This window comes from Oncorhynchus mykiss, chromosome 8, assembly GCF_057628025.1.
Source record: "Oncorhynchus mykiss isolate SJ-2025 chromosome 8, ASM5762802v1, whole genome shotgun sequence".
Lineage (NCBI taxonomy): Eukaryota > Metazoa > Chordata > Actinopteri > Salmoniformes > Salmonidae > Oncorhynchus > Oncorhynchus mykiss.
Genome location: NC_143029.1, coordinates 82,936,355 through 82,964,197, shown reverse-complemented (window position 1 = coordinate 82,964,197; position 27,843 = coordinate 82,936,355). Strand labels below are relative to the sequence as shown.

General features: G+C 47.6%; 1 protein-coding gene across 8 annotated transcripts; it reads right to left on the bottom strand.

Moving 5' to 3' along the window:
* Positions 1-179: 179 nt before the first annotated feature.
* LOC110530803 (AP-1 complex subunit sigma-3) lies at positions 180-27,843 on the bottom strand. Of its 8 annotated transcripts, XM_021614071.3 has the most exons (7): positions 27,302-27,432; positions 26,868-26,966; positions 17,230-17,408; positions 3,100-3,208; positions 2,711-2,848; positions 1,353-1,404; positions 180-817 (listed from the first exon to the last, which is right to left on the bottom strand). In XM_021614071.3, exons 3-7 carry the CDS (start codon positions 17,406-17,408, stop codon positions 690-692), a joined length of 606 nt encoding a protein of 201 aa, XP_021469746.1. In that variant the 5' UTR covers positions 26,868-26,966; positions 27,302-27,432; the 3' UTR covers positions 180-689. The 8 variants fall into 8 exon arrangements, with proteins under 8 accessions (XP_021469746.1, XP_021469748.1, XP_021469745.1 ...); XM_021614073.3 differs by lacking the exons at positions 26,868-26,966; positions 27,302-27,432 and adding an exon at positions 27,771-27,843; XM_021614070.3 differs by lacking the exon at positions 26,868-26,966 and having other exon boundaries at positions 27,362-27,496.

Below are 27,843 nucleotides of genomic sequence, written 5' to 3'. Positions count from 1 at the left end.
AGACAGTAAAAGTGTCGGTCTATAAATTCACAATTCTACCGATTGTGCTTGTTTTAATGTTTATCGTCTAGTTTATTTTTCCAACTTCAGCACCATGGACAGCTCCCGCAGATAAAACGTAAAATGATGATGAACATCAAATAGTCAAGTCTACAACAGAAACACAAATCATCAGAGGCTTCTGTATCAAAATACACATTTTAATTCCAAAGTCTTCAACATTCAAGATCCATAATTAGTTATATATATATAAAAAAAAACTGTGACATTCACCCAGATAAATAATCACTCCCTTTCCAAGATATAATCCTACAACAAGTCACACAGAAAAAGGCTAGTCTACAAGATGCATTTAAAACACAACTTCAAATACATATTTCTAAAAAGGCACTTCTTAAAATGTCAATAGAGCGTACATATTTGGGGGAATGTGAGTATTGATTTTAATGATTGTCATAACCACAGTTTTCAGTAACCTCAATGTACATCGACGAGCAAGAGGGATGGGTGATCATACAGTATCAATATACATTTGATAATAGCTCAATCATTGAGTGCCTCCTACCAATTTATTGGTCATCATGTTATTGTCCTATTTGCAGAAACAAGATACATTTCACAGCACTTCCCTATTTAAAAACACTCCCTGCCTGCCTCAGGACACAGATTCAGACATATAATTCTAGAACTCATAACTCCATGGTTCTGTACAGTAGTAAGACTTCCAGGTCTGTAATCGTCCAGATTCCTTCTGGTGTGTGTAGATCCATTTCCCCCAGTGTTAGAATGCAGGCTTGCTCATGTATTCCTCCATGGTCTAGAGTGGAGAGACAGATGAAACGTGAGATCTCCAGATCAACAAGCCTTGTCCTAATGTGATGAATATTCATAGCCACACCTACATAACATCTAACCATAGAGGTAGAATGATTGCATTCAATTAGAATGACATCTTACATCCGTGGAGACATAGGAGCGTAAACCGCCAACACAATGTAGACTACTCTGCTACGAACACAATCACAATCATTCACTTCTAACCTTTCGGTCCACATTCAAGGCCATCCAAGCTCCAGACCAAAATCACTGTTGTCAATCTCAGCCTATAGCAATGATGATGAAGGGTGGTGATGAAGATTAAAATGAGTGTGATGATGCAACAACGTCAGATAGCATGCACGTGCATCAGACTAGATCAAACAAGTTTGTTTTATTCCCCCGAAGCAAGAAGATGGTGTGAAACCAGGGCCACGCAGAGTGGGACTCTGGCTTGGTGCGTCTATAGCGCCACCGAGAGCTGAGGATAGACGGACAACACAGAAAACAGACATACTGCCAACGCTCAGACTTACAGCAACTGAAGAATAAAGGAAATAGAAGTATAATCTCCATCAGTCTCTGTTTCTGAGATAGGAGAGAAAAGAGAAAAGAGGAGAGAAAAGAGAAAAGAGGAGAGAAAAGAGAAAAGAGGAGAGAAAAGAGAAGAGGAGAGAAAAGAGAAGGAGAGAAAAGAGAGAAAAGAAAAGAGGAGAGAGAGAGAAGAGAGAAGAGAGAAAAGAGAGGAGGGGGGAGAGAGGAGAGACAAGAGAGGAGAGAAAAGAAAGAGAAGAGAGAGAGAAGAGAGGAGAGAAAAGAAAGAGAGAAGAGGAGAGAAGAGAGGAGAGAGAGGAGAGAGAGAAAAGAGAGGAGGGGGGAGAGAGGAGAGACAAGAGAGGAGAGAAAAGAGAGGAGAGAAGAGAGAGGAGAGAAAAGAAAGAGAAGAGAGAGAGAAGAGAGGAGAGAAAAGAAAGAGAGAAGAGGAGAGAAGAGAGGAGAGAGAGGAGAGAGAGAAAAGAGAAGAGAGAAGAGAAGAGAGAGAGAATAGACAGACAGGTCCATGAGTATTGGCACCAGTTAATATGGTTCATGAAGGGAAGCCTGTTAGCGGAGATTGACAGGAGAGCTCACCAGGAAGTCAGTTAGCTGCTGCACTACACATTATCAACCCATGCTGAAACAGTAACACTTTTTCAACAGTCCACTTTCACCTGGTATTACTAAGGAATAATAGGGGAAAATGGCTACTTTAGAGTACCTACTATAAATCATTCATTAAAATTGGTAACTACTTGTTACAAAATGGTATAGCTATGCGTGTGTGTTCAATCTCCAATAAACAAGAGGTTAATTATAGCTAATTATTATGTAATTACATATGTAAATACAAGATAAATATCACATAGTCTCAGCTAAGATCGGAGGCAGAAATACTGATCCTAGATCAGATCGGAGGCAGAAATACTGATCCTAGATCAGATCGGAGGCAGAAATTCTGATCCTAGATCAGATCGGAGGCAGAAATTCTGATCCTAGATCAGATCGGAGGCAGAAATTCTGATCCTAGATCAGATCGGAGGCAGAAATTCTGATCCTAGATAAGATCGAAGGCAGAAATACTGATCCTAGATAAGATCGAAGGCAGAAATACTGATCCTAGATCAGATCGGAGGCAGAAATACTGATCCTAGATCAGATCGGAGGCAGAAATACTGATCCTAGATCAGATCGGAGGCAGAAATACTGATCCTAGATCAGATCGGAGGCAGAAATACTGATCCTAGATCAGATTGGAGGCAGAAATACTGATCCTAGATCAGATCGGAGACAGAATTCTGATCTTAGATCAGTCCCTACGAGGCAGGTTCTATCCTGAGCGTGGCGTTTCTCTCACCTCCTGTAGCATGTCCGAGGCCTCGACGGAGCGGGCCACCACTAGTTTGGAAGTCTCCTGTACCTCTCCCCCTAATAGAAACTCATCCAGGATGAAGTAGGCCTTTTCAAAGTTAAAGATAATGTCCAGCTCACACACCTGCATGGGTAAAGGAAGAGGAAATCACCCAATGTTCAAGAGGTACTGTCCAGTCTAGCAGGAATCATTTTACTGTGTTAAATAATATCTACTACACAGGCAGTGCATTTTCAGTCTAAGTTTGGGAAGAAATAGGTTGAAAGAGAAGGGAAGGAAATATGTGAGAGAAAGACATAGTGAGAGAGAATGAGAGATCGACTGAAATAAAGAGAGTGCTAGGTGAAAGAAAAGAAATGTCGTCCCTTACGCACGTTGCCAAAGTACTTGTCCAACAGCTCCACATAGCGATGCAGCATCTCCAAGGCCAGAAGTTCATTCTCCTCAGCATCCAGACCACAGCAGAAATACAGACTGGCATACCTACAATGACAGAGTAGTAGGGGGTAACAGGGCAATGCAGCATTACAGTTAGAGAGTGGTGGTGGTGGTGGTGGGGGGGGGGGGGGGGTGGGGTAACAGGGCAATACAGCATTACAGTTAGAGAGTGGTGGTGGGGGGGGGGGGGGGTAACAGGGCAATACAACATTACAGTTAGAGAGTGGTGGTGGGGGGGGGGGGGGTAACAGGGCAATACAACATTACAGTTAGAGAGTGGTGGGGGGGGAGGGTAACAGGGCAATACAGCATTACAGTTAGAGAGTGGTGGTGGGGGGGGGGGGGTAACAGGGCAATACAACATTACAGTTAGAGAGTGGTGGGGGGGGAGGGTAACAGGGCAATACAACATTACAGTTAGAGAGAGGTGGGGGGGGGGGGGGTAACAGGGCAATACAGCATTACAGTTAGAGAGTGGTGGGGGGGGGGGGGGTAACAGGGCAATACAACATTACAGTTAGAGAGTGGTGGTGGTGGTGGGGGGGTAACAGGGCAATACAACATTACAGTTAGAGAGTGGTGGGGGGGGGGGGTAACAGGGCAATACAACATTACAGTTAGAGAGAGGTGGGGGGGGGGGGGGTAACAGGGCAATACAGCATTACAGTTAGAGAGTGGTGGGGGGGGGGGGGTAACAGGGCAATACAACATTACAGTTAGAGAGTGGTGGTGGTGGTGGGGGGGTAACAGGGCAATACAACATTACAGTTAGAGAGTGGTGGGGGGGTAACAGGGCAATACAACATTACAGTTAGAGAGTGGTGGGGGGGGGGGTAACAGGGCAATACAACATTACAGTTAGAGAGTGGTGGGGGGGGGGGGTAACAGGGCAATACAACATTACAGTTAGAGAGTGGTGGTGGGGGGGGGGGGGGGTAACAGGGCAATACAACATTACAGTTAGAGAGTGGTGGGGGGGGGGGTAACAGGGCAATACAACATTACAGTTAGAGAGTGGTGGTGGGGGGGGGGTAACTGGGCAATACAACATTACAGTTAGAGAGTGGTGGTGGGGGGGGGGGGTAACTGGGCAATACAACATTACAGTTAGAGAGTGGTGGGGGGGGTAGCAGGGCAATACAACATTACAGTTAGAGAGTGGAGGGGGGGGGGGTAACAGGGCAATACAGCATTACAGTTAGAGAGTGGTGGGGGGGGTAACAGGGCAATACAACATTACAGTTAGAGAGTGGAGGGGGGGGGGTAACAGGGCAATACAGCATTACAGTTAGAGAGTGGTGGGGGGGTAACAGGGCAATACAACATTACAGTTAGAGAGTGGTGGGGGGGTAACAGGGCAATACAACATTACAGTTAGAGAGTGGTGGGGGGGTAACTGGGCAATACAACATTACAGTTAGAGAGTGGTGGGGGGGTAACAGGGCAATACAACATTACAGTTAGAGAGTGGTGGGGGGGTAACTGGGCAATACAACATTACAGTTAGAGAGTGGTGGGGGGGGGGGTTGCAGGGCAATACAACATTACAGTTAGAGAGTGGTGGGGGGGGGTAGCAGGGCAATACAACATTACAGTTAGAGAGTGGTGGGGGGGGTAACAGGGCAATACAACATTACAGTTAGAGAGAGGTGGGGGGGGGGTAACAGGGCAATACAACATTACAGTTAGAGAGTGGAGGGGGGGGGGTAACAGGGCAATACAACATTACAGTTAGAGAGTGGTGGGGGGGGGGGTAACAGGGCAATACAGCATTACAGTTAGAGAGTGGTGGTGGGGGGGGGGTAACTGGGCAATACAACATTACAGTTAGAGAGTGGTGGTGGGGGGGGGGGGTAACTGGGCAATACAACATTACAGTTAGAGAGTGGTGGGGGGGGTAGCAGGGCAATACAACATTACAGTTAGAGAGTGGAGGGGGGGGGGGTAACAGGGCAATACAGCATTACAGTTAGAGAGTGGTGGGGGGGGTAACAGGGCAATACAACATTACAGTTAGAGAGTGGAGGGGGGGGGGGTAACAGGGCAATACAGCATTACAGTTAGAGAGTGGTGGGGGGGTAACAGGGCAATACAACATTACAGTTAGAGAGTGGTGGGGGGGTAACAGGGCAATACAACATTACAGTTAGAGAGTGGTGGGGGGGTAACTGGGCAATACAACATTACAGTTAGAGAGTGGTGGGGGGGGGGGTTGCAGGGCAATACAACATTACAGTTAGAGAGTGGTGGGGGGGGGTAGCAGGGCAATACAACATTACAGTTAGAGAGTGGTGGGGGGGGTAACAGGGCAATACAACATTACAGTTAGAGAGAGGTGGGGGGGGGGGGTAACAGGGCAATACAACATTACAGTTAGAGAGTGGTGGTGGTGGTGGGGGGGGGGTAGCAGGGCAATACAGCATTACAGTTAGAGAGTGGTGGTGGTGGTGGGGGGGGGGGTAACAGGGCAATACAACATTACAGTTAGAGAGAGGTGGGGGGGTAGCAGGGCAATACAACATTACAGTTAGAGAGTGGTGGTGGGGGGGGGGGGTAACAGGGCAATACAACATTACAGTTAGAGAGAGGTGGGGGGGGGTAACAGGGCAATACAGCATTACAGTTAGAGAGTGGTGGTGGGGGGGGGTAACAGGGCAATACAACATTACAGTTAGAGAGTGGTGGGTGGGTGGGGGGGGGGGGGGGGTAACAGGGCAATACAACATTACAGTTAGAGAGTGGTGGGGGGGTAGCCGGGCAATACAGCATTACAGTTAGAGAGTGGTGGGGGGGGGGGGTGGCAGGGCAATACAACATTACAGTTAGAGAGTGGTGGGGGGGTAACAGGGCAATACAGCATTACAGTTAGAGAGTGGTGGGGGGGGGGGGGTAGCAGGGCAATACAACATTACAGTTAGAGAGTGGTGGGGGGGGGGGGGTAGCAGGGCAATACAACATTACAGTTAGAGAGTGGTGGGGGGGTAACAGGGCAATACAGCATTACAGTTAGAGAGTGGTGGGGGGGTAACAGGGCAATACAGCATTACAGTTAGAGAGTGGTGGGGGGGAAGGGGTAACAGGGCAATACAACATTACAGTTAGAGAGTGGGGGGGGGGGGGGTAACAGGGCAATACAACATTACAGTTAGAGAGTGGTGGGGGGGGGGTAACAGGGCAATACAGCATTACAGTTAGAGAGTGGTGGGGGGGGGGGGTAACAGGGCAATACAACATTACAGTTAGAGAGTGGTGGGGGGGGGGGTAACAGGGCAATACAACATTACAGTTAGAGAGAGGTGGGGGGGGGGGGTAACAGGGCAATACAGCATTACAGTTAGAGAGTGGTGGGGGGGGGGTAACAGGGCAATACAACATTACAGTTAGAGAGTGGTGGTGGGGGGGGGGGGTAACAGGGCAATACAACATTACAGTTAGAGAGTGGTGGGGGGGGGGTAACAGGGCAATACAACATTACAGTTAGAGAGAGGTGGGGGGGGGGGGGGGGGTAACAGGGCAATACAGCATTACAGTTAGAGAGTGGTGGGGGGGGGGGTAACAGGGCAATACAACATTACAGTTAGAGAGTGGTGGGTGGGTGGGGGGGGAGGGGGGGTAACAGGGCAATACAACATTACAGTTAGAGAGTGGTGGGGGGGTAACCGGGCAATACATCATTACAGTTAGAGAGTGGTGGGGGGGGGGGGGGGTGGCAGGGCAATACAACATTACAGTTAGAGAGTGGTGGGGGGGTAACAGGGCAATACAGCATTACAGTTAGAGAGTGGTGGGGGGGGGGGTAGCAGGGCAATACAACATTACAGTTAGAGAGTGGTGGGGGGGGGGGGGGGGTAGCAGGGCAATACAACATTACAGTTAGAGAGTGGTGGGGGGGTAACAGGGCAATACAGCATTACAGTTAGAGAGTGGTGGGGGGGTAACAGGGCAATACAGCATTACAGTTAGAGAGTGGTGGGGGGGAAGGGGTAACAGGGCAATACAACATTACAGTTAGAGAGTGGAGGGGGGGGGGGTAACAGGGCAATACAACATTACAGTTAGAGAGTGGTGGGGGGGGGGGGGTAACAGGGCAATACAGCAATACAGTTAGAGAGTGGTGGGGGGGGGGGGGGAAACAGGGCAATACAACATTACAGTTAGAGAGTGGTGGGGGGGGGGGTAACAGGGCAATACAACATTACAGTTAGAGAGAGGTGGGGGGGGGGGTAACAGGGCAATACAGCATTACAGTTAGAGAGTGGTGGGGGGGGGGGTAACAGGGCAATACAACATTACAGTTAGAGAGTGGTGGTGGGGGGGGGGGGGGTAACAGGGCAATACAACATTACAGTTAGAGAGTGGTGGGGGGGGGGGGGTAACAGGGCAATACAACATTACAGTTAGAGAGAGGTGGGGGGGGGGTAACAGGGCAATACAGCATTACAGTTAGAGAGTGGTGGGGGGGGGGGGGTAACAGGGCAATACAACATTACAGTTAGAGAGTGGTGGGGGGGTAACCGGGCAATACAGCATTACAGTTAGAGAGTGGTGGGGGGGGGGGGTGGCAGGGCAATACAACATTACAGTTAGAGAGTGGTGGGGGGGTAACAGGGCAATACAGCATTACAGTTAGAGAGTGGTGGGGGGGGGGGTAGCAGGGCAATACAACATTACAGTTAGAGAGTGGTGGGGGGGGGGGTAGCAGGGCAATACAACATTACAGTTAGAGAGTGGTGGGGGGTAACAGGGCAATACAGCATTACAGTTAGAGAGTGGTGGGGGGGAAGGGGTAACAGGGCAATACAACATTACAGTTAGAGAGTGGGGGGGGGGGGGGTAACAGGGCAATACAACATTACAGTTAGAGAGTGGTGGGGGGGGGGTAACAGGGCAATACAGCATTACAGTTAGAGAGTGGTGGGGGGGGGGGGTAACAGGGCAATACAACATTACAGTTAGAGAGTGGTGGGGGGGGGGAGGGTAACAGGGCAATACAACATTACAGTTAGAGAGAGGTGGGGGGGGGGGGTAACAGGGCAATACAGCATTACAGTTAGAGAGTGGTGGGGGGGGGGGTAACAGGGCAATACAACATTACAGTTAGAGAGTGGTGGTGGGGGGGGGGGTAACAGGGCAATACAACATTACAGTTAGAGAGTGGTGGGGGGGGGTAACAGGGCAATACAACATTACAGTTAGAGAGAGGTGGGGGGGGGGTAACAGGGCAATACAGCATTACAGTTAGAGAGTGGTGGGGGGGGGGTAACAGGGCAATACAACATTACAGTTAGAGAGTGGTGGGTGGGTGGGGGGGGAGGGGGGGTAACAGGGCAATACAACATTACAGTTAGAGAGTGGTGGGGGGGTAACCGGGCAATACAGCATTACAGTTAGAGAGTGGTGGGGGGGGGGGGTGGCAGGGCAATACAACATTACAGTTAGAGAGTGGTGGGGGGGTAACAGGGCAATACAGCATTACAGTTAGAGAGTGGTGGGGGGGGTAGCAGGGCAATACAACATTACAGTTAGAGAGTGGTGGGGGGGGGGGGGTAGCAGGGCAATACAACATTACAGTTAGAGAGTGGTGGGGGGGTAACAGGGCAATACAGCATTACAGTTAGAGAGTGGTGGGGGGGTAACAGGGCAATACAGCATTACAGTTAGAGAGTGGTGGGGGGGAAGGGGTAACAGGGCAATACAACATTACAGTTAGAGAGTGGAGGGGGGGGGGGTAACAGGGCAATACAACATTACAGTTAGAGAGTGGTGGGGGGGGGGGGTAACAGGGCAATACAGCATTACAGTTAGAGAGTGGTGGGGGGGGGGGGGAAACAGGGCAATACAACATTACAGTTAGAGAGTGGTGGGGGGGGGGGTAACAGGGCAATACAACATTACAGTTAGAGAGAGGTGGGGGGGGGGTAACAGGGCAATACAGCATTACAGTTAGAGAGTGGTGGGGGGGGGGGTAACAGGGCAATACAACATTACAGTTAGAGAGTGGTGGTGGGGGGGGGGGGTAACAGGGCAATACAACATTACAGTTAGAGAGTGGTGGGGGGGGGGGGTAACAGGGCAATACAACATTACAGTTAGAGAGAGGTGGGGGGGGGGTAACAGGGCAATACAGCATTACAGTTAGAGAGTGGTGGGGGGGGGGGTAACAGGGCAATACAACATTACAGTTAGAGAGTGGTGGGGGGGTAACCGGGCAATACAGCATTACAGTTAGAGAGTGGTGGGGGGGGGGGGGGTGGCAGGGCAATACAACATTACAGTTAGAGAGTGGTGGGGGGGTAACAGGGCAATACAGCATTACAGTTAGAGAGTGGTGGGGGGGGGGGGTAGCAGGGCAATACAACATTACAGTTAGAGAGTGGTGGGGGGGGGGGGGTAGCAGGGCAATACAACATTACAGTTAGAGAGTGGTGGGGGGGTAACAGGGCAATACAGCATTACAGTTAGAGAGTGGTGGGGGGGAAGGGGTAACAGGGCAATACAACATTACAGTTAGAGAGTGGGGGGGGGGGGTAACAGGGCAATACAACATTACAGTTAGAGAGTGGTGGGGGGGGGGTAACAGGGCAATACAGCATTACAGTTAGAGAGTGGTGGGGGGGGGGGGTAACAGGGCAATACAACATTACAGTTAGAGAGTGGTGGGGGGGGGAGGGTAACAGGGCAATACAGCATTACAGTTAGAGAGTGGGGGGGGGGGGGGGTAACAGGGCAATACAACATTACAGTTAGAGAGTGGTGGGGGGGAAGGGGTAACAGGGCAATACAACATTACAGTTAGAGAGTGGGGGGGGGGGGGGGTAACAGGGCAATACAACATTACAGTTAGAGAGTGGTGGGGGGGGTAACAGGGCAATACAGCATTACAGTTAGAGAGTGGTGGGGGGGGGGTAACAGGGCAATACAACATTACAGTTAGAGAGTGGTGGGGGGGGGGAGGGTAACAGGGCAATACAACATTACAGTTAGAGAGAGGTGGGGGGGGGGTAACAGGGCAATACAGCATTACAGTTAGAGAGTGGTGGGGGGGGGGTAACAGGGCAATACAACATTACAGTTAGAGAGTGGTGGTGGGGGGGGGGGGGGTAACAGGGCAATACAACATTACAGTTAGAGAGTGGTGGGGGGGGGGTGACAGGGCAATACAACATTACAGTTAGAGAGAGGTGGGGGGGGGGGGTAACAGGGCAATACAGCATTACAGTTAGAGAGTGGTGGGGGGGGGGGTAACAGGGCAATACAACATTACAGTTAGAGAGTGGTGGGTGGGTGGGGGGGGAGGGGGGGTAACAGGGCAATACAACATTACAGTTAGAGAGTGGTGGGGGGGTAACCGGGCAATACAGCATTACAGTTAGAGAGTGGTGGGGGGGGGGGGGGTGGCAGGGCAATACAACATTACAGTTAGAGAGTGGTGGGGGGGTAACAGGGCAATACAGCATTACAGTTAGAGAGTGGTGGGGGGGGGGGGTAGCAGGGCAATACAACATTACAGTTAGAGAGTGGTGGGGGGGGGGGGGTAGCAGGGCAATACAACATTACAGTTAGAGAGTGGTGGGGGGGTAACAGGGCAATACAGCATTACAGTTAGAGAGTGGTGGGGGGGTAACAGGGCAATACAGCATTACAGTTAGAGAGTGGTGGGGGGGAAGGGGTAACAGGGCAATACAACATTACAGTTAGAGAGTGGAGGGGGGGGGGGTAACAGGGCAATACAACATTACAGTTAGAGAGTGGTGGGGGGGGGGTAACAGGGCAATACAGCATTACAGTTAGAGAGTGGTGGGGGGGGGGGGGGAAACAGGGCAATACAACATTACAGTTAGAGAGTGGTGGGGGGGGGGGGGTAACAGGGCAATACAACATTACAGTTAGAGAGAGGTGGGGGGGGGTAACAGGGCAATACAGCATTACAGTTAGAGAGTGGTGGGGGGGGGGTAACAGGGCAATACAACATTACAGTTAGAGAGTGGTGGTGGGGGGGGGGGGTAACAGGGCAATACAACATTACAGTTAGAGAGTGGTGGGGGGGGGGGTAACAGGGCAATACAACATTACAGTTAGAGAGAGGTGGGGGGGGGGTAACAGGGCAATACAGCATTACAGTTAGAGAGTGGTGGGGGGGGGGGGTAACAGGGCAATACAACATTACAGTTAGAGAGTGGTGGGGGGGTAACCGGGCAATACAGCATTACAGTTAGAGAGTGGTGGGGGGGGGGGGGGTGGCAGGGCAATACAACATTACAGTTAGAGAGTGGTGGGGGGGTAACAGGGCAATACAGCATTACAGTTAGAGAGTGGTGGGGGGGGGGGTAGCAGGGCAATACAACATTACAGTTAGAGAGTGGTGGGGGGGGGGTAGCAGGGCAATACAACATTACAGTTAGAGAGTGGTGGGGGGGTAACAGGGCAATACAGCATTACAGTTAGAGAGTGGTGGGGGGGAAGGGGTAACAGGGCAATACAACATTACAGTTAGAGAGTGGGGGGGGGGGGTAACAGGGCAATACAACATTACAGTTAGAGAGTGGTGGGGGGGGGGGTAACAGGGCAATACAGCATTACAGTTAGAGAGTGGTGGGGGGGGGGGTAACAGGGCAATACAACATTACAGTTAGAGAGTGGTGGGGGGGGGGAGGGTAACAGGGCAATACAACATTACAGTTAGAGAGAGGTGGGGGGGGGTAACAGGGCAATACAGCATTACAGTTAGAGAGTGGTGGGGGGGGGGTAACAGGGCAATACAACATTACAGTTAGAGAGTGGGGGGGGGGGTAACAGGGCAATACAACATTACAGTTAGAGAGTGGTGGGGGGGGGGGTAACAGGGCAATACAACATTACAGTTAGAGAGAGGTGGGGGGGGGGGGGTAACAGGGCAATACAGCATTACAGTTAGAGAGTGGTGGGGGGGGGGGTAACAGGGCAATACAACATTACAGTTAGAGAGTGGTGGGTGGGTGGGGGGGAGGGGGGGTAACAGGGCAATACAACATTACAGTTAGAGAGTGGTGGGGGGGTAACCGGGCAATACAGCATTACAGTTAGAGAGTGGTGGGGGGGGGGGGGGTGGCAGGGCAATACAACATTACAGTTAGAGAGTGGTGGGGGGGTAACAGGGCAATACAGCATTACAGTTAGAGAGTGGTGGGGGGGGGGGGGGTAGCAGGGCAATACAACATTACAGTTAGAGAGTGGTGGGGGGGTAACAGGGCAATACAGCATTACAGTTAGAGAGTGGTGGGGGGGTAACAGGGCAATACAGCATTACAGTTAGAGAGTGGTGGGGGGGAAGGGGTAACAGGGCAATACAACATTACAGTTAGAGAGTGGAGGGGGGGGGGGTAACAGGGCAATACAACATTACAGTTAGAGAGTGGTGGGGGGGGGGGTAACAGGGCAATACAGCATTACAGTTAGAGAGTGGTGGGGGGGGGGGAAACAGGGCAATACAACATTACAGTTAGAGAGTGGTGGGGGGGGGGGGGTAACAGGGCAATACAACATTACAGTTAGAGAGAGGTGGGGGGGGGGGTAACAGGGCAATACAGCATTACAGTTAGAGAGTGGTGGGGGGGGGGGTAACAGGGCAATACAACATTACAGTTAGAGAGTGGTGGTGGGGGGGGGGGTAACAGGGCAATACAACATTACAGTTAGAGAGTGGTGGGGGGGGGGGGTAACAGGGCAATACAACATTACAGTTAGAGAGAGGTGGGGGGGGGGTAACAGGGCAATACAGCATTACAGTTAGAGAGTGGTGGGTGGGTGGGGGGGGAGGGGGGGTAACAGGGCAATACAACATTACAGTTAGAGAGTGGTGGGGGGGTAACCGGGCAATACAGCATTACAGTTAGAGAGTGGGGGGGGGGGGGGGTGGCAGGGCAATACAACATTACAGTTAGAGAGTGGTGGGGGGGTAACAGGGCAATACAGCATTACAGTTAGAGAGTGGTGGGGGGGGGGTAGCAGGGCAATACAACATTACAGTTAGAGAGTGGTGGGGGGGGGGGGGTAGCAGGGCAATACAACATTACAGTTAGAGAGTGGTGGGGGGGTAACAGGGCAATACAGCATTACAGTTAGAGAGTGGTGGGGGGGTAACAGGGCAATACAGCATTACAGTTAGAGAGTGGTGGGGGGGAAGGGGTAACAGGGCAATACAACATTACAGTTAGAGAGTGGAGGGGGGGGGGGGTAACAGGGCAATACAACATTACAGTTAGAGAGTGGTGGGGGGGGGGGTAACAGGGCAATACAGCATTACAGTTAGAGAGTGGTGGGGGGGGGGGGAAACAGGGCAATACAACATTACAGTTAGAGAGTGGTGGGGGGGGGGGTAACAGGGCAATACAACATTACAGTTAGAGAGAGGTGGGGGGGGGGTAACAGGGCAATACAGCATTACAGTTAGAGAGTGGTGGGGGGGGGGGGGTAACAGGGCAATACAACATTACAGTTAGAGAGTGGTGGTGGGGGGGGGGGGTAACAGGGCAATACAACATTACAGTTAGAGAGTGGTGGGGGGGGGGTAGCAGGGCAATACAACATTACAGTTAGAGAGTGGTGGGGGGGGGGTAACAGGGCAATACAACATTACAGTTAGAGAGTGGTGGGTGGGTGGGGGGGAGGGGGGGTAACAGGGCAATACAACATTACAGTTAGAGAGTGGTGGGGGGGTAACCGGGCAATACAGCATTACAGTTAGAGAGTGGTGGGGGGGGGGGGGGGTAACAGGGCAATACAACATTACAGTTAGAGAGAGGTGGGGGGGGGGGTAACAGGGCAATACAGCATTACAGTTAGAGAGTGGTGGGGGGGGGGGGGTAACAGGGCAATACAACATTACAGTTAGAGAGTGGTGGGGGGGTAACCGGGCAATACAGCATTACAGTTAGAGAGTGGTGGGGGGGGGGGGGGGTGGCAGGGCAATACAACATTACAGTTAGAGAGTGGTGGGGGGGTAACAGGGCAATACAGCATTACAGTTAGAGAGTGGTGGGGGGGGGGGGTAGCAGGGCAATACAACATTACAGTTAGAGAGTGGTGGGGGGGGGGTAGCAGGGCAATACAACATTACAGTTAGAGAGTGGTGGGGGGGTAACAGGGCAATACAGCATTACAGTTAGAGAGTGGTGGGGGGGAAGGGGTAACAGGGCAATACAACATTACAGTTAGAGAGTGGGGGGGGGGGGGGTAACAGGGCAATACAACATTACAGTTAGAGAGTGGTGGGGGGGGGGGGGTAACAGGGCAATACAGCATTACAGTTAGAGAGTGGTGGGGGGGGGGGTAACAGGGCAATACAACATTACAGTTAGAGAGTGGTGGGGGGGGGAGGGTAACAGGGCAATACAACATTACAGTTAGAGAGAGGTGGGGGGGGGGTAACAGGGCAATACAGCATTACAGTTAGAGAGTGGTGGGGGGGGGGGTAACAGGGCAATACAACATTACAGTTAGAGAGTGGGGGGGGGGGGGGGTAACAGGGCAATACAACATTACAGTTAGAGAGTGGTGGGGGGGGGGGTAACAGGGCAATGCAACATTACAGTTAGAGAGAGGTGGGGGGGGGGGGGTAACAGGGCAATACAGCATTACAGTTAGAGAGTGGTGGGGGGGGGGGTAACAGGGCAATACAACATTACAGTTAGAGAGTGGTGGGTGGGTGGGGGGGAGGGGGGGTAACAGGGCAATACAACATTACAGTTAGAGAGTGGTGGGGGGGTAACCGGGCAATACAGCATTACAGTTAGAGAGTGGTGGGGGGGGGGGGGGGGGTGGCAGGGCAATACAACATTACAGTTAGAGAGTGGTGGGGGGGTAACAGGGCAATACAGCATTACAGTTAGAGAGTGGTGGGGGGGGGGGGTAGCAGGGCAATACAACATTACAGTTAGAGAGTGGTGGGGGGGTAACAGGGCAATACAGCATTACAGTTAGAGAGTGGTGGGGGGGTAACAGGGCAATACAGCATTACAGTTAGAGAGTGGTGGGGGGGAAGGGGTAACAGGGCAATACAACATTACAGTTAGAGAGTGGAGGGGGGGGGGGGTAACAGGGCAATACAACATTACAGTTAGAGAGTGGTGGGGGGGGGGGGTAACAGGGCAATACAGCATTACAGTTAGAGAGTGGTGGGGGGGGGGAAACAGGGCAATACAACATTACAGTTAGAGAGTGGTGGGGGGGGGGGTAACAGGGCAATACAACATTACAGTTAGAGAGAGGTGGGGGGGGGGGGTAACAGGGCAATACAGCATTACAGTTAGAGAGTGGTGGGGGGGGGGTAACAGGGCAATACAACATTACAGTTAGAGAGTGGTGGTGGGGGGGGGGGGGTAACAGGGCAATACAACATTACAGTTAGAGAGTGGTGGGGGGGGGGTAACAGGGCAATACAACAATACAGTTAGAGAGAGGTGGGGGGGGGGTAACAGGGCAATACAGCATTACAGTTAGAGAGTGGTGGGGGGGGGGTAACAGGGCAATACAACATTACAGTTAGAGAGTGGTGGGGGGGTAACAGGGCAATACAACATTACAGTTAGAGAGTGGTGGGGGGTAACAGGGCAATACAACATTACAGTTAGAGAGTGGTGGGGGGGGTAGCAGGGCAATACAACATTACAGTTAGAGAGTGGTGGGGGGGGGTAACAGGGCAATACAACATTACAGTTAGAGAGTGGTGGGGGGGGTAGCAGGGCAATACAACATTACAGTTAGAGAGTGGTGGGGGGGTAGCAGGGCAATACAACATTACAGTTAGAGAGTGGTGGGGGGTGGGGGGGGGTAACAGGGCAATACAGCATTACAGTTAGAGAGTGGTGGGTGGGTGGGTGGGGGGGGTAACAGGGCAATACAACATTACAGTTAAAGAGTGGTGGTGGGGGGGGGGGTAACAGGGCAATACAGCATTACAGTTAGAGAGTGGTGGGGGGGGGTAACAGGGCAATACAGCATTACAGTTAGAGAGTGGTGGGGGGGGAGGGTAGCAGGGCAATACAACATTACAGTTAGAGAGTGGTGGTGGGGGGGGGGGGTAACTGGGCAATACAACATTACAGTTAGATAGTGGTGGTGGTGGGGGGGGGGTAACAGGGCAATACAACATTACAGTTAGAGAGTGGTGGGGGGGGGGGTAACAGGGCAATACAACATTACAGTTAGAGAGTGGTGGTGGGGGGGGGGGGGGTAACAGGGCAATACAACATTACAGTTAGAGAGTGGTGGTGGGGGGGGGGTAACAGGGCAATACAGCATTACAGTTAGAGAGTGGTGGTGGGGGGGGGGGGGTAACAGGGCAATACAACATTACAGTTAGAGAGTGGTGGGGGGGTAACAGGGCAATACAACATTACAGTTAGAGAGTGGTGGTGGGGGTGGGGGTGGGGGGGTAACAGGGCAATACAACATTACAGTTAGAGAGTGGTGGGGGGGGGTAACAGGGCAATACAACATTACAGTTAGAGAGTGGTGGGGGGGTAACAGGGCAATACAACATTACAGTTAGAGAGTGGTGGGGGGGGGGGGGGTAGCAGGGCAATACAACATTACAGTTAGAGAGTGGTGGGGGGGTAACAGGGCAATACAACATTACAGTTAGAGAGTGGTGGGGGGTGGGGGGGGGGTAACAGGGCAATACAGCATTACAGTTAGAGAGTGGTGGGTGGGTGGGGGGGGGGGGGGTAACAGGGCAATACAACATTACAGTTAGAGAGTGGTGGGGGGGTAACCGGGCAATACAACATTACAGTTAGAGATTGGGGGGGAAGGGGGTAATAGGGCAATACAACATTACAGTTAGAGAGTGGTGGGGGGGAAGGGGGTAATAGGGCTGGGGTCATTTAATATGAAGAAGAGGAAACCAATTGAATACTTAGGTTTTGACATGCAACCTGAGATAAATAGTAAGCAAATAGAGTTCTCCTCTTCACTTCCTCTCCTCCCCACTTCCTGTAGATGATTTTCAGGTCTTTCCTCCCTCTCCTCCCCTCCTCACCTCTTGTAGACGATCTTTAGGTCTTACGTCCCCCTCCTCCCTTCCTCACCTCTTGTAGACGATCTTTAGGTCTTTCCAGTGCAGGAAGTTGCAGGAGCGTGGTTTCCGTGCCAACACCATGGTGGTCATGTCCCTGGTGATCTTCTTCTTCTCTCGCTCGGGGATGGGCGTGAACCACTTCTGGAGACGGAGCTTGCCCTGGCGACTGAAGAGGAGCAGGAAACGCATCTAAAAGGGCGAGATGGGTTAGGAGAGGACATGCAGAGAGGAGAGAAAAATATAGGGCAGAACGCTGGGTTCCAATATTTATCTTTCAAACCTTCATTCAGGTAGTTGGGTGAAAACCCTGGAATGAGTAGGTGTGTCCAAACTGTTGACTGGTTCTGTACACAGTTGAAGTCGGACGTTTACATACACCTTAGCCAAATACATTTAAACTCAGTTTTTCACTATTTCTGACATTTAATCCTAGTAGAAATTGTATGTCTTAGGTCAGTTAGGATCCCCACTTTACTTGTGAAAGATTGTGAAATGTCAGAATAATAGTAGAGAGAATGATTTATTTCAGCTTTTATTTGTTTCATCACATTTCCAGTGGGTCAGAAGATAACATACACTCAATTAGTATTTGGTAGCCTTCCACAATAAGTTGGGTGAATTTTGGCCCATTCCTCCTGACAGAGCTGGTGTAACTGAGTCAGGTTTGTAGGCCTCCTTGCTCGCACACGCGTTTTCAGTTCTGCCAACAGACTTTCTATAAGATTGAGGTCAGGGCTTTGTGATGGCCATTTCAATACCTTAACTTTGTTGTCCTTAAGCAATTTTGCCACAACTTTGGAAGTATGCTTGGGGTCATTGTCCATTTGGAAGACCCATTTGTGACCAAGCTTTAATTTCCTGACTGATGTCTTGAGATGTTGCTTCAATATATCCACATAATTTTCCTTCCTCATGTTGCCATCTATTTTGTGACGTGCACCAGTCCCTCCTGCAGCAAAGCACCCCCACAACATGATGCTACCACCCCCGTGCTTCACGGTTGGGATGGTGTTCTTCGGCTTGCAAGCCTCCCCCTTTTTCCTTCAAACATAACAATGGTCATTATGGCCAAACAGTTCTAGTTATGTTTCATCGGACCAGAGGACATTTCTCCAAAAACTACGATCTTTGTCCCCATGTGCAGTTGCAAACCGTAGTCTGGCGTTTTTATGGCGGTTTTGGAGCAGTTGCTTCTTCCTTGCTGAGCGGCCTTTCAGGTTATGTCGATATAGGACTCGTTTTACTGTGGATATAGATACTTTGTACCTGTTTCCTCCAGCAAGGTCGCCTTTCTGAGCTGTATGACGGCTGTGTGGTCCCATGGTGTTTATACTTGCGTACTATTGTTTGTACAGATGAATGTGGTACCTTCAGGCGCTTGGAAATTGCTCCCAAGGATGAACCAGACTTGTTTTTTAACTGAGGTCTTGGCTGATTTCTTTTGATTTTCCCATGATGTCAAGCAAAGAGGAACTGAGTTTGAAGGTAGGCCTTGAAATACATCCACAGGTACACCTCCAATTGACTCAAATGATGTCAATTAGCCCATCAGAAGCTTCTAAAGCCATAACATCATTTTCTGGAATGTTCCAAGCTGTTTAAAGGCACAGTCAACATAATGTATGTAAACTTCTGACCCACTGGAATTGTGATAGAGTGAATTATAAGTGAAATAATCTGTCTGTAAACAATTGTTGGAAAAATGACTTGTAGATGCACAAAGTAGATGTCCTAACCGACTTACCAAAACTATAGTTTGTTAACAAGAAATGTGTGGAGTGGTTGAAAAACAAGTTTTAATGACTCCAACCTAAGTGTATGTAAACTTCTGACTTCAACTGTATAGTACTGTATATAGTACCAGCTTGGACACACCTACTCATTCAAAGGTTTTTCTTTATTTTGATTCTGATTACAGTGACAGTGTTTTTGTAATCGGATTACATGTAAACTGATGAGATGTAATCATTACTCCCCTGTACCCAACCTCTTTCATTTAGTAATGCTGTTTTGCTTCCAAGAGAACTCAAGAGACGTGCTAGTGCTGTTTAGAGAGTGTGTTTCCTTGCTTTGTTCAGCTGGATGTCCAATTTGATATTCATTAGAACTAAGCCAATGGGGCCAAGGGATCTCTGGTTTCATCTTCCTGCTATTGTTGACTTCAGAGGACCACAGCTGGCTGGAATATCTGGACAAGCTTTCTCTGAGGACATGTATTGTTGTCAACTGTTAAACTGAGCCGGCGACGCCAGCAAAGCCATACAGAATACACAATATAGAAATGAATTAACTTAACATAAATGTGTTTCCTTCTTAACCTTGCACTGCAGATGTGTATAGTTGTTAATGAATGGCAGCAAAGCCAATGATATTTCAGGGACTTGAGGCATCGTTGGTCTGACAGTAGGACAGAGATTAGGATATATAAATAACATAGGATTAGAAGTTCTGCAATTAAAACGTTATACCTTTCTAAATTTAGGGAGACGTACAGTGCATTCAGAAAGTATCTACACCCCTTGATTTTTTTCCACATCTTGTTGTGTTACAGCCTGAAATTAAAATGGATCAAATTGAGACTGTGTGTCACTGGACTAGACAATATACCCCAACATGTCAAAATGAAATGTCTTTGAATCAATAAGTATTGAACCCATTTGTTATGGCATGCCTAAATATGCTGAACAAGTTACATAATAAGTTGCGTGGACTCTATAATAGTGTAACATGTTTTTTGAATGCCTACCTCATCTCTGTACCCAACACATGTATCTGTAAGGGCCCTCTGTTGAGCAGTGAATTTACAACACAGATTCAACCACAAAGACCAGGGAGGTTTTCCAATGCCTCACAAAGATGGGCACCTATTGGTAGATGGGTCAAAATAAATCCAACATTGAATGTGGCTTTGTGCATTGTGAAGTTATTAATTACACTTTGGATGGTGTATCAATACACCCAGTCCCCACAAAGATAAAGATCAAATAAAATTGTATTTGTACCAGATCAAAGTGGAGCTATATACAGGGTGTACCAGATCACTGTGGCGCTATATACAGGGAATACCAGATCGATATGGAACTATATACAGGGAGTATCAGTACCAGATAAATGTGGAACTATATACAGGGAGTATCAGTACCAGATAAATGTGGAACTATATACAGGGAGTATCAGTACCAGATCAAAGTGGAACTATATACAGGGAGTATCAGTACCAGATCAATGTGGAGCTATATACAGGGAGTACCAGATCACTGTGGAGCTATATACAGGGAATACCAGATCGATATGGAACTATATACAGGGAGTATCAGTACCAGATCAAAGTGGAGCTATATAAAGGGAATACCAGATCGATATGGAACTATATACAGGGAGTATCAGTACCAGATCAAAGTGGAGCTATAAACAGGGAGTACCAGATCACTGTGGAGCTATATACATGGAGTACCAGTACCAGATCAATGTGGAGCTATATACAGGGAGTATCAGTACCAGATCAAAGTGGAGCTATATAAAGGGAATACCAGATCGATATGGAACTATATACAGGGAGTACCAGTACCAGATCAATGTGGAGCTATATACAGGGAGTACCAGTACCAGATCAAAGTGGAGCTACAGTGCCTTGCGAAAGTATTCGGCCCCCTTGAACTTTGCGACCTTTTGCCACATTTCAGGCTTCAAACATAAAGATATAAAACTGTATTTTTTTGTGAAGAATCAACAACAAGTGGGACACAATCATGAAGTGGAACGACATTTATTGGATATTTCAAACTTTTTTAACAAATCAAAAACTGAAAAATTGGCTGTGCAAAATTATTCAGCCCCCTTAAGTTAATACTTTGTAGCGCCACCTTTTGCAGCGATTACAGCTGTAAGTCGCTTGGGGTATGTCTCTATCACTTTTGCACATCGAGAGACTGAAATTTTTTCCCATTCCTCCTTGCAAAACAGCTCGAGCTCAGTGAGGTTGGATGGAGAGCATTTGTGAACAGCAGTTTTCAGTTCTTTCCACAGATTCTCGATTGGATTCAGGTCTGGACTTTGACTTGGCCATTCTAACACCTGGATATGTTTATTTTTGAACCATTCCATTGTAGATTTTGCTTTATGTTTTGGATCATTGTCTTGTTGGAAGACAAATCTCCGTCCCAGTCTCAGGTCTTTTGCAGACTCCATCAGGTTTTCTTCCAGAATGGTCCTGTATTTGGCTCCATCCATCTTCCCATCAATTGTAACCATCTTCCCTGTCCCTGCTGAAGAAAAGCAGGCCCAAACCATGATGCTGCCACCACCATGTTTGACAGTGGGGATGGTGTGTTCAGCTGTGTTGCTTTTACGCCAAACATAACGGTTTGCATTGTTGCCAAAAAGTTCAATTTTGGTTTCATCTGACCAGAGCACCTTCTTCCACATGTTTGGTGTGTCTCCCATGTGGCTTGTGGCAAACTTTAAACGACACTTTTTATGGATATCTTTAAGAAATGGCTTTCTTCTTGCCACTCTTCCATAAAGGCCAGATTTGTGCAATATACGACTGATTGTTGTCCTATGGACAGAGTCTCCCACCTCAGCTGTAGATCTCTGCAGTTCATCCAGAGTGATCATGGGCCTCTTGGCTGCATCTCTGATCAGTCTTCTCCTTGTATGAGCTGAAAGTTTAGAGGGACGGCCAGGTCTTGGTAGATTTGCAGTGGTCTGATACTCCTTCCAGTTCAATATTATCGCTTGCACAGTGCTCCTTGGGATGTTTAAAGCTTGGGAAATCTTTTTGTATCCAAATCCGGCTTTAAACTTCTTCACAACAGTATCTCGGACCTGCCTGGTGTGTTCCTTGTTCTTCATGATGCTCTCTGCGCTTTTAAAGGACCTCTGAGACTATCACAGTGCAGGTGCATTTATACAGAGACTTGATTACACACAGGTGGATTGTATTTATCATCATTAGTCATTTAGGTCAACATTGGATCATTCAGAGATCCTCACTGAACTTCTGGAGAGAGTTTGCTGCACTGAGAGTAAAGGGGCTGAATAATTTTGCACGCCCAATTTTTCAGTTTTTGATTTGTTAAAAAAGTTTGAAATTTCCAATAAATGTCGTTCCACTTCATGATTGTGTCCCACTTGTTGTTGATTCTTCACAAAAAAATACAGTTTTATATCTTTATGTTTGAAGCCTGAAATGTGGCAAAAGGTCGCAAAGTTCAAGGGGGCCGAATACTTTCGCAAGGCACTGTATGAACAGGGAGTACCAGATCACTGTGGAGCTATAAACAGGGAGTACCAGATCAATGTGGAGCTATATACAGGGTGTACCAGTACCAGATCAATGTGGAGCTATAAACAGGGAGTACCAGATCAAAGTGGAGCTATAAACAGGGAGTACCAGATCACTGTGGAGCTATATACAGGGTGTACCAGTACCAGATCAAAGTGGAGCTATATACAGGGAGTACCAGATCACTGTGGAGCTATATACAGGGAGTACTAGTACCAGATCAAAGTGGATCTATATACAGGGAGTACCAGATCACTGTGGAGCTATATACAGGGAGTACCAGTACCAGATCAAAGTGGAGCTATAAACAGGGAGTACCAGATCACTGTGGAGCTATATACAGGGAGTACCAGTACCAGATCAAAGTGGAGCTATAAACAGGGAGTACCAAATCACTGTGGAGCTATATACAGGGTGTACCAGTACCAGATCAAAGTGGAGCTATATACAGGGAGTACCAGATCACTGTGGAGCTATATACAGGGAGTAACAGATCACTGTGGAGCTATATACAGGGAGTACCAGTACCAGATCAAAGTGGAGCTATATACAGGGAGTACCAGATCACTGTGGAGCTATATACAGGGAGTACCAGTACCAGATCAAAGTGGAGCTATATAAAGGGAATACCAGATCGATATGGAACTATATACAGGGAGTATCAGTACAAGATCAATGTGGAGCTATATACAGGGAGAACCAGATCAATGTGGAGCTATATACAGGGAGTACCAGATCAATGTGGAGCTATATACAGGGAGTACCAGATCAATGTGGAGCTACAGTGGGGCAAAAAAGTATTTAGTCAGTCACCAATTGTGCAAGTTCTCCCACATAAAAAGATGAGAGTCCTGTAATGTTCATCATAGGTACACTTCAACTATGACAGACAAAATGAGAAAAAAAATCCAGAAAATCACATTGTAGGATATTTAATGAATTTATTTTCAAATTATGGTGGAAAATAAGTATTTGGTCACCCACAAACAAGCAAGATTTCTGGCTCTCACAGACCTGTAACTTCTTCTTTAAGAGGCTACTCTGTCCTCCACTCGTTACCTGTATTAATGGCACCTGTTTGAACTTGTTATCAGTATAAAAGACACCTGTCCACAACCTCAAACAGTCACACTCCAAACTTCACTATGGCCAAGACCAAAGAGCTGTCAAAGGACACCAGAAACAAAATTGTAGACCTGCACCAGGCTGGGAAGACTGAATCTGCAATAGGTAAACAGCTTGGTTTGAAGAAATCAACTGTGGGAGCAATTATTAGGAAATGGAAGACATACAAGACCACTGATAATCTCCCTCGATCTGGGGCTCCACGCAAGATCTCACCCCATGGGGTCAAAATGATCACAAGAACGGTGAGCAAAAATCCCAGAACCACACGGGGGGACCTAGTGAATGACCTGCAGAGAGCTGGGACCAAAGTAACAAAGCCTACCATCAGCAAGGGCATTGAAGATGAAACATGGCTGGGTCTTTCCGCATGACAATGATTCCAAACACACCACCCGGGCAACGAAGGAGTGGCTTCGTAAGAAGCATTTCAAGGTCCTGGAGTGGCCTAGCCAGTCTCCAGATCTCAACCCCATAGAAAATCTTTGGAGGGAGTTGAAAGTCTGTGTTGCCCAGCAACAGCCCCAAAACATCACTGCTCTAGAGGAGATCTGCATGGAGGAATGGGCCAAAATGTTCTGGATTTTTTTTTCTCATTTTGTCTGTCATAGTTGAAGTGTACCTATGATGAATTACAGGCCTCTTTCATCTTTTTAAGTGGGAGAACTTGCATAATTGGTGGCTGACTAAATTCATTTTTGCCCAAAAAATCCAGAAAATCACATTGTAGGATTTTTTATGAATTTATTTTCAAATTATGGTGGAAAATAAGTATTTGGTCAATAACAAAAATGTCTCAATACTTTGTTATATACCCTTTGTTGGCAATGACAGAGGTCAAACGTTTTCTGTAAGTCTTCACAAGGTTTTCACACACTGTTGCTGGTATTTTGGCCCATTCCTCCATGCAGATCTCCTCTAGAGCAGTGATGTCATGCTGAAAGACCCAGACACGTTTCATCTTCAATGCCCTTGCTGATGGAAGGAGGTTTTCACTCAAAATCTCACGATACATGGTCCCATTCATTCTTTCCTTTACACGGATCAGTCGTCCTGGTCCCTTTGCAGAAAAACAGCCCCAAAGCATGATGTTTCCACCCCCATGCTTCACAGTAGGTATGGTGTTCTTTGGATGCAACTCAGCACTCTTTGTCCTCCAAACACGACGAGTTGAGTTTTTACCAAAAAAGTTATATTTTGGTTTTATCTGACCATATGACATTCTCCCAATCTTCTTCTGGATCATCCAAATGCTCTCTAGCAAACTTCAGACGGGCCTGGACATGTACTGGCTTAAGCAGGGGGACACGTCTGGCACTGCAGGATTTGAGTCCCTGGCGGCGTAGTGTGTTACTGATGGTAGGCTTTGTTACTTTGGTCCCAGCTTTCTGCAGGTCATTCACTAGGTCCCCCCGTGTGGTTCGGGGATTTTTGCCCACCGTTCTTGTGATCATTTTGACCCCACGGGGTGAGATCTTGCGTGGAACCCCAGATCGAGGGAGATTATCAGTGGTCTTGTATGTCTTCCATTTCCTAATAATTGCTCCCACAGTTGATTTCTTCAAACCAAGCTGCTTACCTATTGCAGATTCAGTCTTCCCAGCCTGGTGCAGGTCTATAATTGTGTTTCTGGTGTCCTTTGACAGCTCTTTGGTCTTGGCCATAGCGGAGTTTGGAGTGTGACTGTTTGAGGTTGTGGACAGGTGTCTTTTATACTGATAATAAGTTCAAACAGGTGCCATTAATACAGGTAACGAGTGGAGGACAGAGGAGCCTCTTAAAGAAGAAGTTACAGGTCTGTGAGAGCCAGAAATCTTGCTTGTTTGTAGGTGACCAAATACTTATTTTCCACCATAATTTGCAAATAAATTAATAAAAAATCCTACAATGTGATTTTCTGGATTTTTTTTTCTCATTTTGTCTGTCATAGTTGAAGTGTACCTATGATGGAAATTACAGGCCTCTCTCATCTTTTTAAGTGGGAGAACGTGCACAATTGGTGGCTGACTAAATACTTTTTTGCCCCACTGTATACTGTTTCCTATACTATTCTACAGTATCTCATTCACTTAATAATGCAAACATATCTTGCATTACTCATCTTATATACTGTTTCCTATACTATTCTACTGTATCTTAGTCCATTCTGCTCTGACATCGCTCATCCAAATGTATATATTCTTAATTCATTCCTACTTAGATTTGTGTGTGTTGGGTATATGTTGGGCAATTTGTTAGATATTACTTGTTAGATTTTACTGCTCTGTCAGAGCTAGAAGCACAAGCATTTAGCTACACCGGCAATAACATCTGCAAATCACGTGTATGTGACCAATAAAATTAGATTTGGATTAATGGCTGTGATAGGAAAAAACTGGGGATGAATCAACAACATTGTAGTTACTCCACAATAGTAACCTAAATGACAGAGTGAAAAGAAGGAAGCCTGTACAGAATACACATATTCCAAAACATGAATCTTGTTTACAATAAGGAACTAAAAAAAGTTCAACTGCAAAAAAAATTGCCAAGAAATTAACTTTATGCCCTGAATACAATGCGTTATGTTATTCAACACAACACACCACTGAGTACCAATTCATATTTCAAGCATGGTGGTGGCTGCATCATGCTTGTCAGCGGCAAGGACTAGGGAGTTTTTTTTGTTTGTTGATAAAAATAAAACAGAATATAGCGCAAGCAAAATCCCAGCAGAAAACTTGGTTCAGTCTGCTTTTCACCAGACACTGGGAGACACATTCATCATTCAGCAGGACAATAACCTAAAAAACAAGGACAAATATACATTGGAGTTGCTTACCGAAATAACATTGGCCTAGTTATGACTTAAATCGGCTTGAAAATCTATGGCAAGACTTGAAAATGGCTGTCTGGCAATGATCAACAACCAATGTGATTTTTTTTTGTACAATCCAGGTGTGCAAAGCTCTCAGAGAGTTATCCAGAAAGAACCACAGCTGTAATCACTGCAAAATGTGATTCTAACATGTATTGACTCAGGGGTGTGTTACTTATGTAAATGGGTTTTTTCCATATTTAATTATCAATACATTTACTAAAATGTCTAAAAACATGTTTTCACTTTGTCATTATGGAGTATCGTGTGTAGATGGGTGAGATTTTTTATTTATTTAATCCATTTTGAATTCAGGCTGTAACGCAACAAATGTGGAATAAGTCAAGGGGTATAAATACTTTATGAAAACACTACTTACAGTTATTGAAAGGGCAAGGCAGTCCCAAATAGGCTATGACGCCTAAACTGTATAAACATATCCCAGGTTGCCACTGTCACCGGGGCTGTGCAGAGTCACCTGCCAAGCGACAAGTGACGGAATATGTTCCACAGGAGGGAAATAACCCTTACTTCCGACTGTCCCTTCCGCAGAAATACTGTAGCATACCCATTCAAAGCCCATCAAACATTTAGAATAAACGATGTATTTATAATCAATATATTTATAGTGTATAGAGAGGGCAAACGATAAATGACAAATATACAGTTGAAACTGACTCAGAAATCCTAAACAAACACCTGGCAGCTAATGTACAGGTACAGTCTAGTGACTGTCAGAATAGTCTGACTCAATACTAAATTAGAACAGCGCGTCATGCACCGGAAAAAAAACGAAAACCAACACTAACTCACCACTTTGAGGATTTTTGGGGGATCGTTTTTAGTAAATAAAAGTTAGTAAAATAGTTTCACCTCGCACAGCGTGTCTGACAACTGAAAGCGCGCATATCTGTCGTTGTTCCTCCAGAACGCTCGCTGACCTCGGAGCTGAACGGGTACAACTCCTCCCTTCTGGAGCCCGTGGGGATTAGCCCCTACGTCACCAGCCCTCTTTTTCTGGATTGGATGTGAGCTTTACACCTGTTCAATGCTGTACCGGAGGTGGTTACTGTACCAGGCTAGGCCTATTAGCATACTGATACAAAATTAGCTCAATTAAAAGTGTTTAAAAAAAACATTGCCAGTGTGGCTACTGAGTGGGAGGCTAAAGGTTATTAAGCAGTTTTGCTGCGTTGTTTTAGCGTTCATAAACTGTTCACGTACAGGCGTTCCCCAAGACATTAAAAAATCAGCCTAAAGAATCAATGAATGAACGTGTCACCTGACATGGTGTTTCAGAGGCCTGTGCACCTCTTGTTCTTGGAAAAGACTTGAGGGGGCAGCACTACACAAAA

Bases quoted from the DNA above. Each gene is read 5' to 3' on its own strand.
- LOC110530803 (XM_021614073.3), bottom strand. From the start codon at position 17,408: ATGCGTTTCCTGCTCCTCTTCAGTCGCCAGGGCAAGCTCCGTCTCCAG. The intron at 2,849-3,099 runs GTGCGTAAGGGA...TTACCCATGCAG, and splicing joins TGGACAAGTACTTTGGCAAC to GTGTGTGAGCTGGACATTAT. The intron at 1,405-2,710 runs GTGAGAGAAACG...CTCCTATCTCAG, and splicing joins CCTCGGACATGCTACAGGAG to AAACAGAGACTGATGGAGAT.